Consider the following 15,400-nt stretch of genomic DNA (forward strand, 5'->3'; position numbering starts at 1 on the left):
TTAGATACAAAGACGTCCACTCAACCTTGTTTGCTTGTTTTTGCCCGTGCATAGTCACCTCTGGCTGTTCAAATGAACGGTGCTCAAACAAAGGGGGCAGAATGCAGGTTAAGGAGAAATGAAATGTTTTAAGGCAGAGAGGGAAAGCCTGTGATCTTGCAGGTGCTGCTGAACTCCAAATCCCACCAGTCTTCAGCTAACAGATCAAGATCAGGGATTATGTATGCTGCAGTCCATCAACATCAGGAGGGCCACAGGTTCCTCATTCCTATCCTTAGAACAGGCATCCCCAAACTCGGCCCTCCAGCTGTTTTGGGACTACAACTCCCATCATCACTAGCTAACAGGACCCGTGGTCAGGGGTGATGGGAGTTGTAGTCCCAAAACAACTGGAGGGTCGAGTTTAGAACAAGGCAAGGCAGAGGGGTCTGGTCGGTTTCTGGTTTCCCAGACAAGCAGCAATAAATGACGCTAGTTCTAAGACAGGGAACCCTTTTCAACCCACATGAACACTGATTTCACCTTTGTACAGTAGGTTTCTTTCTACACCCCCCAGCAGTTGCCCAGTGTATGGCTCTGCTTCCTTGTGGACCACATCAGTGAGGCCAAGAGGTGGGTCTTGTCCTCTGGGCAGCCCAAAACCTCCATACACAGTGCCCAAGCTTAAGCTCTGGAAAGGTCATGTTGGTGCTGCTAACACTGCAGAAACAATGCAGGAGGCAACTGCTACAAGTTACCAGTTTCTACAGTCACAGCTGGCGCTGTGATTCTCCAGTGGTTTGACCACCCCCAGAGGCACACTCCATTGTCTCTCAAAACATATACTGTAGATGCCAACAATATCACATACCCCTCTACGTTCTCCAGGCAAGGAAGCAGCATTATTAGAGTTCAGGGACACATTCTAGTCATACAAAGTAGGTAACAAAGCAAGACTGGGGAGGGGTATGGACTGGGGAGAAGGGAGCAGGTGTTGCTTAGAAAGAGTCCAGAGGGCCAAATAGCAAGGTGGTCCTAGGCATTTCAGCACCTGAGGCAAAACTTCCCACTGCCAGATCCGCCCCCCCAGCAGTGGGGCTTTGCTATTGGCTCCTCCCTTCAAGAGAAGTTGCTACAAAGCTGCACCACACCACTGGGCAAGAGAACAGTTCTCCTCCCACCCATCAGCAAAGCTAGGTGGCAGAACACCTCCCCTCTTGTTCACTTGGGAGGAGGGGAAGTGTTCTGCAGAGCTTTGCCACCAGCCCTTTAGAGGCCAGGGAGACCAGTAGAAGTCTTCTCTCTCTTCTCCCTCTGACCATCATTGTCCCACCACCAATCCCTGAGCTCTTAGCCTTCTTCCCTTGGGGTTCCCCAGCTGGTTCCTCCCACCATTCGTTTGCATCCAATCCATCTGTGACACTAGTAGACAGAATGTGAAGAGGCGTAAGGAGAGTTTCACTACTTGAAATTTCAAAAGGTTGATGCCAAGAGCTTTCTGCCAGAGACCAGAGTCCCCAAGACTTGCAAGATGAACTCTTCAATCTCTCAAAGAGCCGTCAGTTGTCATTGTTTGTTATGGTTCTACAAATGGACTTCCTCTAGACAGGTGCATGGGAGACACCCACCATTTCAGTGAGTGCTGGATCAAAGACACCAATACCTCTTGATTCAGACTGCTAATGATCTAAAGTCAAATCAAATATATTTATTGTGGTCCATAGACCCACAAAACAGTTTCAAAACAAGATACAGTTGGAGTTAGTGCTGTAGAGTGGAAGTGGAAAGGGCCGGTGAGGGGGAGAAAAGGGTCTTTTGTGTTTTTAAAGAAAGATGTTGAGGTTCCAGAGTGACGACCGTCCATTCAAGCAGAGGAAAAGTTTAGCCTCTCGGATGCAGGAAACAACTGATATCAGGACAAAGTATCCAAGCAAGATTCCGGTGGTGCTTGAGCGTTACCAGAAGGAGAAGACACTCCCTCAGTTGAGCCGGGTCAAATTCCTGGTTTCAGGGGATCTATCTATGTCTCAGTTTGTCTACAGTCTGAGGGCCCGCCTGTCCCTGACAACCACTCAAGCCTTCTACCTGCTGGTGGACAACAAGAGCCTGCCCTGCCTGAGCCTGACTGTTGCGGAGGTCTACGAAGCCAACAAAGATGACGACGGCTTCCTCTACATTACCTACGCATCTCAAGATACGTTTGGTGATATTGGCCCATGAGCCCATTCCAAGGAAGGCCTCTGCAGTCTCCCCCTCCTCCCTTTCTCTCTGAGGCATAGTTATCACAACATGGATTTTTAAACTGCTTTTGTGTAAGAGTGGCATGGGAGAAGAGTATTCACCACCAGGCAGGCTCTGCTTTATTGTCATTGTCCCTGAAGCAACTGAACTACCTTCTATGTTGTATGTGCCTGAAAAGATGCCCAGATGACAGGGTGTATTTTAGGGTCATGTACTTTCTTAACCAACTCTGCAGGGCCACTACTTTAACCCACTGCCAGCTTATTCTTTTAAACTAATTTGTTCCCTTATCTCTTCAGACAGATATAGACATAGATATAAAAAAGAGCATCACTACCATTGCACAGGAAACTTTTGTCTGGTTTTCTTTCTTATTTTAAACAAAGCTGATTGGCCTAATGGGAATCTGGAGGGTTCCATGAGTGGAAATTTTAACTGCACAGCTGTTTTTGTTACTTCATCTCTTTCTTCCCCTTTTTAAAAAAAGCCTTCTGACAAGACTGCAATAAAGAAATAAATGGGCACAATTTAAAAAAAACAAAACAAAAAAACAAAAAAACAAGATACAGTTAAAACAACCAACCAGCAGGCGAAAGAGACCGAGGTAGTCATTTAGTTATGTCTAGAGTATGATGGTCTTTGATTCTTGCGACCTCCGAAAGAAATTTTGCCATGGTCAGTGTAATATCATTTGACCTATCCTCCAGAAGGTATTTAATATGGGAGACTTCAGATTTTCCTGGCAGATTTGCTAGTAAGGGTTTGATCAATTGATCCTTTGCTTGCTCATCTAAAGGTGAAAACCTGGGGTGGGTGGAGCTCCGGAGTGAGACCTCACTCATTAGATAGTGTTGATGGTTGAAATCCTAATTCCAAGGGGAGCTGCCAGAGATTAAAGGCAAGACTAGGAACAGCTAGAAGCCTGATAAAAGTTTGCATCTCTGGGAAGTGGAAAAGATATTGAAAGGTTCCAGGCAACTCTTTTTTAGGTTTAAGAAAACCATGATGTTGCAGATCATCTAGGTAAGGATGTACGTATGTTCCTGCCCCGGTGCCACTAAACCATGGGAAGGCAAACTAAGGCCCAGGGCTGGATCTGACCCAATCATTCTAAATCTGGCCCGTGGAGATGGTCTGGGAATCAGCGTGTTTTTACAGGAGTAGAACGTGTGCTTTTATCTAAAATGCATCTATGGGTTATTTATGGGGCATAGGAATTTGTTCACCCCCCCAAAAAAATATAGTCCAGCCCCCCCCCCAAGGTCTGAGGGACAGTGGACCAGCCCCTGCTGAAAAAGTTTGCTGACCCCTGCAATAAACCTCGGTAAATCTCCTTGGAGATGAAGAGAGGCCAAAGGTTAAGTCTTGGAAGTGGAACCGTTAGGTCTCATACATGAAGCACCAATGTCTCCTGCTTATGGGAATATGAAGATACGTGGGGAGACCATTGGTATCTATATATCTCACCAAAACTTAAGACATACAAGAATTGACTTTAAAGTCTCCATTATGAATTTGTGTTAGGCGAAGGAATGGTTGGCAGGTTTGAGATAAAGAATTGTGCATGTTTCCCTTTTATTACTTTTTTGGAGCAGTTAACACCACTGGGTGGGGGAATGGAACTCTGACCTCTCTGTTTTGAGGAAACTGGCTCTATGATGTGGATCTCGAGAAGAGGCATAATGTCAATTGCATTCCTTTGATGTATAACTGGATTGAGAGACAGGGGAACTGACACTCCCCCCCATTCTTTGAATTCCAAAGCACAGCATGGTACTGATGTCAAGGGTTCCAGCAATTAGAAGGTGTTAAGAATTGGACATGGGGGCAGGAGGGAGGAATAAAATTGACCACCCAACACATTTTCCACCGAAGGCAGAGTCAGGCGGAGATAGGCTGTTGGGAGTGCAAATAATGTCAAAGCTTGGGTTTGCCCCCACCCCCATTGCTGCTGCTGCCATATGAGATTGAAATTACTTGCAAGAGCAGGTGGACTTGGAGGAATCAAAGGATTTAGCCTGCTTACAGCTTTTCTTACTCCAAACCAACGGGACCTAGCCCAAAGCTGGCTGTTCTCCTCCCCAGAAAGGAGATTCAAGCAGGCTGGCAAAGGAGGAATGAAGCAATTTGTCCCTCCACCAGCAGCTGATTTCACTTGCCTACATGGAATTCCTGGTCACTTTTGATCACCAGTGAATGGTTCAAAAAACAAGACTGCTCTAATTCTGCAGAATGCTGCCTTACACTCTTACACTGAGTCAAGACTTTGGTCCATCCAACTCAGTACTGTCTGCACTGACTAGTAGCGGCTCTCAAAGATTTCAGAGAGGGTTCTTTCCCAGTCGTACAGAGAGATGCTGGTAATTGAACCTGGTACCTTTTGGATGCAAAGCAGCTGCCCTACCACTATTACCCTGATAAGACGGTTCCAAAGCTGCACTCTTGCTGCTGAAAAAAGCCACAGCAGGTTTTACTCCAGAAAGAGATGGAAGCAGCACATACATTTTTAAAAATTGGAAATTCATAAGGAAGAAAATGTGCTCACAGATAGGATTGGCCCACTAGCTCCTCGTCTGGATGCTTCCACCTCTTCTCCTTCCAGATTTTAGTTTATTGGAATAAGAACACACAAACACACACCACACTTCAATTCCTCGTTGCCAAAACAAGGCTCCTTTTTGCTTGGCTGCTGCCAAGAACAGATCCCACCCTTTGTAGTTCTGGCAGAGCTGATAGAAGGAGCTGGAACCAAATGCCAGAATAACTTGATATTTCAGTTCAAATGTCAGTTACTTTGCAACAACTTACCCAAGGCAAGCAGATGGACAGTGGGGGTTAAAGGAGGAAGAGTTATCTCACTTCCAAAAAAAGTTTTCTCTTGCCACTACTCTGCCCTGCAAGCAGATGCAACATAGAGAATTTCCAATCATTCATGCCACTGTCAGAGATGTGAAGATCCAAGCATTACACAATCAGGTTTATCTTGGGTCACAAAATGCACTCTAGGTCTCCAACAGTGACAGTTTCTGCCTGTAGGATAGCTAAGAGCTAAGAGCATCTCTCATGGATTTGGCCTGCTAAAATCAGCAGTAAGATGGCAGTGGAAATCAGCAGCTGGAAGCCCCAGGGTCAAATGCAGCGCCCTTCAGTATCTTGAGCTGTCTCATCCCAAATGCAGCTTAAGGATAGTCTGGTGCCTTATGCTCCACCTCAACCATTGAGATCCGCTTATGCAGAACTTCGGGTGGTTCCCTATATGCCACTGACATTTGGTTGACCTTCACTAGGGACCAAGCCCAGCTGTCAGGCACCTAGGAACTGGGCAGCAGAAACCTGCTTTCTTTTGCCAATGCACAATCTGCACTTTGCACTTTAAGGCTCCCAGTTGAACATAGGAATCTGTTGCTCCACCTGCCTCATACCTGATGTCACATAAAATATGGGGCAAGCAGGCGTGTTTTGGGGAAGGAAATTACAGGCAATATTTGAACCCCTGGTGGGCACAGGGTTCCCCACCCCTCTTCTAAAGGGAAACAGGAAAGAGGAGAGCACTCAATAGCAATATGCTGGGGAAACAAGATGAGAAGTCCTAAAGGTACAACAAGATGACAGTGAAGAAGAAAAATCAAAAGATCCACAGGTTTCAATCTTGCACATTCTTTAGAGAAACTCTAAATACCCTTGCCATAATGTTCCTGTTTGTCTATTAATAATGAGAATATGAGAGTTTGTCCTTTCTTTCTCTCTCTCTTGGCTTTGCAGGTTAACTTTCCCAGTCTAGAGAATGGAAAGCTACGAGCATGCCAATGAAGAACAAATGCTGTTCCTTCCAGGAGTCAAAACATACAATTTTCCTGAGAATGTGGAAGCTCAAAGTGCATATGTATTTGAGTCCCCTCACACCAACAATATTCTTTTCCTTGCTGACTCCAAGGCAAAGATGGTGAGCTGCTCTATTATTGGATGCCACTTTATTTTCCAGGACAATAGTACAGTATATTTCACTCGTTGAATGTTAGCCCAGAGTGAGTACTTGGGCTCTGTTAAAAAAAAGGGGGGGGGTGCCAAATAGCAAGGAAGGTTTCACTGTTTCAGAATACACGAACTCAGGTCTGGTCGAGGCATTACATACCACACACCCCAAAAGCGATGTATCACTGAAGTGTGGAATTTCTCAAAAGTTTTGAAAAAATACACCACCACTAACCCTCTCCCTGTGAAAGCATGGGGAATGGTTGTTGTTGTTTTTAAAACCACAGGTTGATTTACAAGCTGTAGGGCTGCCAGTTTAAAGAAGAGTTTGCAGCTTAGTTTTTTGCATGCAAAAGGAAATAGGTTCAATCCTGACATATCCAGTTAGAGCTTGGAGAGATCCGTTTTAAATCTTTTGAGAGCCACTGCCAGTCAGTGTAGACTGCTGAGCTAGATAGACCAAAGATCTGACTCTGTGTAAGGCAGCTTCCAGCGTTCCTGTTTAATTCAGCCTCTGTATTCAGAACCATGAGAAGTAGAATCTTGATTTATTTTTAAATGAAATGCAGCAACAGAGCACATGATTTGCACACAGAAGACCATAGATTCAATCCCTGGTATCTCAGGGTATGGCTAGGAGAGAACCCCGTCTGACACCCTGGAGAGCTAATGACAGTTAAGTGTAGACAATACTGAACTATATGGACTTACTGTTTGACACATTATACAGTGGTACCTCGGGTTAAGTACTTTATTCGTTCTGGAGGTCTGTTCTTAACCTGAAACTGCTCTTAACCTGAAGCACCACTTTAGCTAATAGGGCCTTTTGCTGCTGCCATGCCGCCGGAGCACGATTTCTGTTCTCATCCTGAAGCAAAGTTCTTAACCCGAGGTACTATTTCCGGGTTAGAGGAGTCTGTAACCTGAAGCGTATGTAACCCGAAGCGTATGTAACCCAAGGTACCACTGTAAAGGCAGCTTCCTTTGTTGTCATGTGTCAGATAAGTTGGTTCTACAGGGCCAGATATAACGAGCTGGCTACCCTTCTCACAATGGATGAAGACTATCATGGGTGAAAACTATCTGGGACAGTTCTAGGGTAGAGAGAGCCCAGGCAAAGTACCCAGTGGTGGACCCCTCCTGCCTGAGCCACAGATCAGCAACATCTGGAGGGCCAAAGGTTCCCCACACCTGGTATACACCTTAGACTGAATTCTAATCTACACTCAGCAGAACAAGTAAAAATATATAGCTGCAGTCAACAGCTGCAGGGAGGTCAGGCAGGCCCAAACTCAGAATGAACTGAGGCTTGCAAGACAGATTAAAAATAACTAAGTTTCTTTGGCTATATTCAAAGCAAGAGGAAGAGCAAGCAAGTAGTAGGTCCTCTGTGTGGGAAGATGGAGAAACGCTATTGGGTGACAGAAAGAAGGTGGAACTGCTCAATACCTACTTTACCTCTGTCTTCACCCAAAAGGAAAGCAGTGCCCAACCTGGTGATAACAGAATAAATGATGTAAAAAGGGAGCTGCAGCCCAAGCAAGAAAAAGAGGTGCTAAGGGAACACCCAGCTACTTTCAAAGAATTCAAATCTCTAGGACCTGATGATCTGCACCCAAGGGTACTAAAGGGGCTTGCAGATGTAATATCAGAGCCTCTGTTTATAATCGTTGAGAATTTTTGGAGAACAGGGAAGGTTCCTGTAGACTGGAGGCAAGCAAATATTGTCCCCATCTTCAAAAAGGAGAGAAAAGAAGACTCAGGTAACTACCAACCATGAGATTGACATTGATACCAGGAAAGGTCCTAGAACAGATAATTCAAGAGTTGGTCTGTGAGCTCTTAGAAAAGGATGCTGTGATTACAAAAACCCAGCATGGGTTTCTCAAAAACAAGTCATACCACACAAATCTCATTTCTTTTTTTGATGGGAGTTACAAGCTTGGTGGATCAGGGGAATTCTGTGGACATAGTGTATCTTGACTTTATTAAGGCTTTTGACAGAGTCCCATATATTCTTGCAAGGAAGCTGGTAAAATGAGGGTTAGACAAGGTAACTGTTAGGTGGATTTGTAGCTGGTTGTCTGACCAAACCCAATGAGTGCTCCCTAATGGTTCCTCGTCATCCTGGAAAGAAGTGTAAAGTGGGGTGTTGCAGCCTACCTAGTGGCAGTGAAGGCAGCAAAGAAGGCATATATTGCTGCCTCCATTGCACTCTCATTATGTAATCCGGCAGAGTTTTTCCAGGTTGTACAGGGCCTTTTGTCTGGAGCACAATCTAGTCCTGTTGTGTTGGATTAGTTTTAGTTGGTAAGGCTTGAGGAGGTAGACAAGGTGCCTTCTCTGCAGTGGTTCCCCGTCTGTGGAATGGTCTCCTAAGCAAAGTTTGCCTGGCGCCTTCATTATACGCCTTTAGGCACCATTGTTGTTCAACATCTTTATAAATGACTGGGAATTGAGGTGGTGCTCATCAAATGACAACAAGCTGGGAGGGGTAGTGCCCCAGAAGACAGAATCAAGATTCAAAATGGTTTTAACAGATTGGAGAACTAGGCCCAAAGTAACAAAATAAATTTCATTAGAGACAAATGTAAGGTTCTATACTTAGGCAGGAAGAACCAGATGTACAAATATACAATGGGGGACGCCTGGCTTACACTGTTCGAAATTAACTAGTCGCCAGTCATTTTTGCGACTCAAGAGAGCCATCTAGCAACCAAATTGAGATTTGCAGTCACCTTGTTTGCCAGTGAAATAAATCTCCCCTGCAGGAGAGCAACTGAGCTTTTCCATGCTACTCCCCTGAAGACTTTTGATGTGCTAAAGAGACTCCAATGTGGCACTGTTTGCACAAGTAAACAAACAACCTGCAACGCTCTCTTGGGGGTAGGGAGCAGGAGGGGAGATTTAAATCCTAAGCAAGAGACAAAGCAAACTGCCATACAGCCCACCCACCCCCACTGCTCCCTCTGTCTCTTTTTGCTTTTGTTCCACTGTTAATGAGGCACCAGGTTTCAGCTTACTTTATTTGACAATAAGTTTACTTTGTTTGTTTGTGGACATTTCTTTCTTGTTTTTTCTTTTCTTTCTTGTTTACATAATGAGGTGCTGGAAGGCTCCTTGGGAGAGGTTTGGGACCTCCTTTCTTCCCCCAATATTTAGTAGAAATATTATGGCATTTTAAAACTTAACACATTTAAACCCACTTAGTAAGTCTGACATCTCGTTGTCCCATTGGCTGGGACAAGAAAACACTCTTGAGAGGACATGGGCACCCATCAAGGGAGAGGGGGAGGAAGGTGATTACATTAATCTTTTAATGTTTTAAGAGATTCTCAGATTCTGGATATTAAAAGGAAGGCCTGCAAAATGCACTAACGTTTACACAGTTAGTTTGCCACAGTAAATGTGGCATCCCAGGTACCCAGAACCTTTCATGTAACAGAATTTTGAAGGCTCGGGTATACAGGCAGTCCTGCAAAAAAAAAGTTTTAAAAAAGTTATCTTGTGAATGGAGACTACTGCTCAAAAATAATGAATCCCAATCTCATTTGCTTGGATCTATTTCAGGAAGATCTATTTCAGTGTAGAAATGGTTAGGATTGTGCTGTTAGGCCTGTTCTTCTAAGAAGTTTGGTTATAACAGGCATATTTAACTGTGACTGCAGTACTTGCTGAAGCTGCGACACATATTGAGCGCTCTCTCTCTCTCTCTCTCTCACACACACACACACACGTATTTATAAATGCTTACGGTTAGCCACTATTGCTGAGGCTGAGCCCCATTTATGTTTGTGGTGTCAAATTAAGAACTGCTATTAAAAATGTGTTATTAACAACCTGTCACTGATATGAATTGTGTATTGGTTTATGTGCTTCAAAAAAATAAATAGAAAGTGCTGCTGCAATTGGGGGGGGGGGGTGACTAGCCATTCTGCTTTTACCCCTGTAACCCAGGTTCCAGGAGCCATTTGGCTCCTAGCTTTTCTATCTCAGTTTCTAACACTTCTGGCTTACTAGTACTACATGTGAATCAGATCTAGGAGTCTTAATGGACCACAAGCTTAAGTCAACAGTGTAATGCAGCAGCAAAAAATACTAATGCTATTCTAGACTGCATCAACAGAAGTATAGTGTCCAGATCAAGTGATAGTACCACTCTATTCTGCTTTGGTCAGCCCAACCAAATGATCAAGGGTCTGGAAAGAAAGCCTTATGAGGAATGGTTGAAAGAATTGGTAAATTTAGCCTGAATAAAAGGAGACTGAGGAGAGATATGATAACCATCTTCAAATATCTTAAGGGTTGTCACATGGAAGAGGGAACAAGCTTGTTTTATCCAGCTCCAAAGGGTAGGACATGAATCAATGGCTTCAAGAAGTTACAAGTTACAAGAAAAAAGATTCCAATTAAACATCAGGAAGAACTTTATGACAGTAAAAGCTGACTGACAATGGAACAGACTCCATCGGGAGATGGTGGACTCTCCTTCGAGGTTTTTAAACAGAGGTTGTATGGCCATCTGTCAGGGATGCTTTAGTTGAGATTCCTGCAATGCAGGGGGTTGGACTAGATGACCCTTCGGGTCCCTTCCAACGCTACAATTCTATAACTATTGCTCTACCATTGAGATTTTCCACACCACCAACATCCTATAATGCACTGCAGGTGAGCTACATGGCCAGAGGTTCAGGATTATGATCTTAGGCTGTACAAAAGTTCAATTAGTTGCACATCAGGCAATATACAAATTTCAGAATGGGAAACCTGACCAGGTACAGAAAAACAGAGCCCAGTGTCTTAGGAAAACTCCAGAACACAGACCTGCCTGCATTCCCATGTAATTCACTGGGCAATCTGTTTTTTCACAACAGAATTCACAAGATGGCCTCTTGGAGTTCTGCTTGGGCCACATGTAAATAGGCCCAAACATCAAAACTATAAATTGCACCTGCAAAACTACAGGAAGTTCATCTTAGTTCTTGGAGCACCAGCACAGCACAGCTCCCAATAGTCATAATCTTAACAATTTTGCCCAAAGAGAATTTTCAACCTGACAGTGCTGGAAAACTGCTAGTAACATTACACAGCAAACACTTGAAAGAAAATAAGATGCAGAAACCCGAGCCACTTGTAGAATTAATAATGCCATCAAGCAGAGGTGGGTGAAGGAGCCAGAGAAGGAGAGTGGCAGCTAGGAATCCATGCAAAACATCTGCTTAATAATAAAACCTTCAAAAAGCATCTACTGCATTTCCCCCCACCCCATTGCTGCCTCCTCCAGAGGAGTCACAGTGTGTGCTCTCTCTCTCTCTCTCTCTCTCACACACACACACACACACACCTGCAAACCCTTCGGGATTCCCTTTGCTTTCTACACCTTTGTGGATACAGAGAGAGAGCATCCTGCTCAAATGGCGGTGGGGTGGGAGGGAACACAAACCTGCTACCTAAAGCTCTTCAGCTATAGCAGAGCACTCCAGGAATGCAAGGCAAGGTCTCCTGACAAATAGCAGAGACTAGGGGGGAGGGGGGTTGCAAACTTCTCAAGCCTTTCCACAGCATACACTGCCCAACAGACTTTCCTACCACAGTTCACAACAGCATGCATCACACACAATTTTTTCAGGTAATATTTTTCAGCCATTGCCCACAGCTGCCTCTCCTCTTCTTCTTTTGCAAAGCAATCCAGACACCAACAAAAAGGGCAAGTCTGTGAGTGCAGCCAGCCAGCAGACCAGCGCTCAGCAGAGAGCTCACATAGGAAGTGTTGATTCACATGCATGCATGCAAGGAGCTGATGTCATTTCAGTAACTGGGGTGGAAGGTATGTTTTTCCAGCAGTAGGTAAGGGGAGGGGGGGAAGGAGACTCCAGAACACTCAAGAGTCTTACATGCCAGAGGCTGTTTACAACACGTATTTTAAAGGGGGGGGGGCAGATAAAACCTGTGGAATAAGCCCAATGCTACACACCAGGGAGTGATGCTTTGGTACAGAAATTAAAACCCTAGACTGAAGAATGGGAAGCCAACAGGAAGTGCAGCCAATATGACTGCAGTGTACATTTCCAGACAAGGCTCTTCTAAGTCAAAGAGAGATGCAGAAATGAGTGTACATAAACACTGAGAAACACACTCCCTTGAGTGTGTTTTTTTTTGGGGGGGGGGGAAGCATACATCCAAGAAGATGGATTGTTCCCTCTTAAGAGATTCCTCCTCAAGATTTGAGGGGTGAGGCAATTAATTACCTTCCTGTAACTAGCACTAAGTAAAATCTCTCTCTGCAGTTACAACCCCGTTTAGAATTAAGAGCCAGTCAAGGGGTACAGTTCCATCTTTATCTTCTCCAGGGCAACGGCAACAGGAAAATAAACAGAATCTGTTCACCTATCAGTTAAATTTTTCAAACCAATCCCAAACATGTTTTCTGTGCCCCTCCCCCACCACCACCACCACACAAACACACACACACACACACACACACACACACACACAAAGGCACTACTACAGTAACAGGGAAAGCAAGATCAATAGAGGCTACTGAATCTGTCAGCACTAAATTGGGGAAGGGTCTGGAGGAAAGAGATGCCCATCCTCTTACCTGCTTTTGCGTCTGCGATGGGGCTTCTCTGCCAGGCCTGTGGTTCTGGAGCGGGGGCAGGGAGAGAGAGAAGGCAGTGACAGAGGGCTGCGGGGACAAACAAGGACAGGACGACAACCCCACTCCACCCAAGACGAGCACACATCAACAGCCACCTCCACAATCACAGCTTACATACTTGCCTGCGTTTGTCAGAACATTACATTCAAAGACATCTTAAGCACTGGAGAGCAATGGGGATCAATGGGTGCAAAGCAAAAGGCTTCTCTCCTTAGGAGATCTTACGACTCCCACATGAGACAGGTGTCACCCTTATTTGGAGTCTTTTCTTCCCTATACACACAGAAGCAAAGAACAGATCACTTACACCTTTCCTAGCCCACAAGAACATTGCCCCTATTTTGTAGTGACTTTGCTCCAGGTGGCACTGGGTAACAGTCATGCCACCCCCTCTTGAGGACTCCAAGCTCTTTACCCATCAGTGCCCACACCTATTCATAGGTCACTTCACCTTGCACCCAGTGCAACAATATCCCTCCACTCAATATATGTCACACACCTTTGACCCAAAGATGAGCTGTTCCTTGGCCAATGAGACTGACACCTAAAGCAGTATCCTCCACAGCTTGGCACCCATCCTACACCTATTCAAGGTCAACGACAGCCCACCAACCATACCTATGACCCAAATCTTTCTCTTGACCATCACCTTACCAACACCACCAGCATCCACATGAAGCCTGTATCTTCAATGGTCCCATCCCAAGCCTCCTGTTCCCACAACATCCTACAAAGCAAACTGTCTATATCCTCTGCACCCCAAATTCAGGATAATTCATTGCATAAATTCCACCTGTCACATACAGTGCACCTACAAGCAACATCCCAAACATTAAACTCTCAATCCAAATCCCTCACAGTAGTTATTCCAACACCTCAAACACCTCTGCCCCCAACTTCCAACCCCACTCCCCCATATCCAGAGTTCTCATACCACAAATCTCTGAACTAACCACATTGCCCCACTCCCCCATACCTTTCTATCCCAACTCCCTAACTCTTCCCAGCACCCTCATGCTTCTCTAATTCCCAATATTACACAACCCAAACAAACCTCCAAGGCAGCCTCAACCCCTTAAAAATGTACTTCCCTTTCAATTTGGTCTCTACTCACCCTTTATACCCCAAACCCATAAAACAACTCTAACCCTTCTGGTGCCTTCTCCCACTTCCTACCCTTGGCTCCTCAACCCCCAATTCTCCCTAGGCTCCAACCCATCACTTCTCTACCAACATCCCTTCATACCCCAAACCCTTCCTAATTCTGCAGACAGACTCCAAATGTGAGGGCCATATTCTCTCATAAGCCACCCTTTTGGGGCAATGTTCCTGTTATGCCTGGGGCCATAGGAAAAAGTGGAATGCAATCATCAACCTACCACACTCTTTTACTTCTAACTCGCACACAACCCCCCCTCAAAGGAACCTCATCACCCCAAGTCATGCTCCCCCAAGTCATGCACCTCAACCCACATTTTTCCAGACACCCCATAACTCAGCCCCTCAAGGTGAAGGCCTCTCTCATTGCCCTTATCCTTCACTCCTTTACCCCTGTTCATGCCTAAGCCAAGCCCCTCCAGCATATAAACCCTCAGCACAGCCCGCAAACCAACTCAACCCCTAATTCACACATCCCAAGACAACCCTTAATCCATCCAATAGCCCTTTGCCCCTCACGTATCTCATACCCCAAAACTCCTCACTATACCCCTTTTGCCCCAACCCCCCCCCCCATCTCAGCCTTCAATTGCCATTCACTCTATAGACCCCAAGCTTCCTTTTGGTAACCCTGGACCCCTCCCCATGCCCCCCATGTTAGCATACAATCCCCTAACATAGTCCACAGCCCATGATAATGTTCCACTCCTTACTCTCACGTATCTAACCCCCTCCCACTAGGCAACACCCCTCAAATCAGATGACCCTCCCATACCCCCAAAGCCCTCCCCATACCCACAATACCCCTCCCCATGCCCACTCTCTCCTCCAGCCTCCTCATGCCCAACTCCGGCGCCCCAGTCCCTGCCCAGACGACTCCCAGTCCATCCATGCTCACCCTTCTCATGCCTCGGACCCCTCGCCATCTCCCTTTCTCAGCCCCCCAACTTCCACACGCCCTGCGCCCCACAAGCTCCCAGCAGACCCTCAAGGCATCGGGAAGCCCTTTCCCAAAAAAACCCCCCCGCACCACCCTTTCCCCTCCTCAGCCCCACCACGTCCACACGACCTAGACGCCCCCAATGCACCAGAAATCCCACTGCCCCTCACCATCGCCCCCATCTTTCACACGCCAAAAAAACCCCTCGCTGGAAGGGACGCTTCCCACAACCAACCCCACACCCGCTCCACCTTCGGCCCCTCCCACGCGTCGCTTACCTGGAGGCCGGGCCGGTGCGGGGCTGGCGAGCCGCCCCTCTCACCATCCGCGCTCCCGAGCGAGGATGGAGCTGCGGCAGCGGCAGCGGCGGCGGCGGCGGCGGCGGCGGAGGCTGCTCGCTCCCTCCCTCGCTCGCTCGCTCTCGGCTGGAAGGGAGCGATGCCTCCACC

At 46.2% G+C, this 15,400-nt stretch overlaps 1 protein-coding gene and 1 pseudogene across 6 annotated transcripts in view; one reads left to right on the forward strand and one right to left on the reverse strand.

Annotated features, from left to right (window-relative positions):
• SCAI (suppressor of cancer cell invasion) overlaps window positions 1–15,400 on the reverse strand; it is a 94,833-nt gene extending 79,433 nt beyond the window's left edge. Inside the window, exons 1-3 of one of the 5 annotated variants that reach the window (XM_080989591.1) lie at window positions 15,230–15,381; window positions 12,976–13,126; window positions 12,794–12,838 (exon numbers count right to left, since the gene is read on the reverse strand). Coding sequence is in view for 3 of the 5 variants with exons in the window: in XM_080989588.1 (XP_080845714.1) it covers window positions 12,794–12,838; window positions 15,230–15,276 (92 nt within the window). In the remaining 2 variants the exon portion in view is untranslated. Of the gene's footprint in view, window positions 1–12,793; window positions 12,839–12,975; window positions 13,127–15,229 lie in introns of all 5 variants that reach the window. The other 4 variants (XM_080989588.1, XM_080989589.1, XM_080989592.1 and 1 more) reach the window with 4 other exon arrangements.
• Window positions 1,752–2,728, forward strand: LOC308467919 (microtubule-associated protein 1 light chain 3 gamma pseudogene; annotated as a pseudogene). The gene has a single exon. The product of its transcript is annotated as a microtubule-associated protein 1 light chain 3 gamma pseudogene (transcript).

This window comes from Podarcis pityusensis (assembly GCF_964106645.2).
Source record: "Podarcis pityusensis genome assembly, chromosome: Z".
Lineage (NCBI taxonomy): Eukaryota > Metazoa > Chordata > Lepidosauria > Squamata > Lacertidae > Podarcis > Podarcis pityusensis.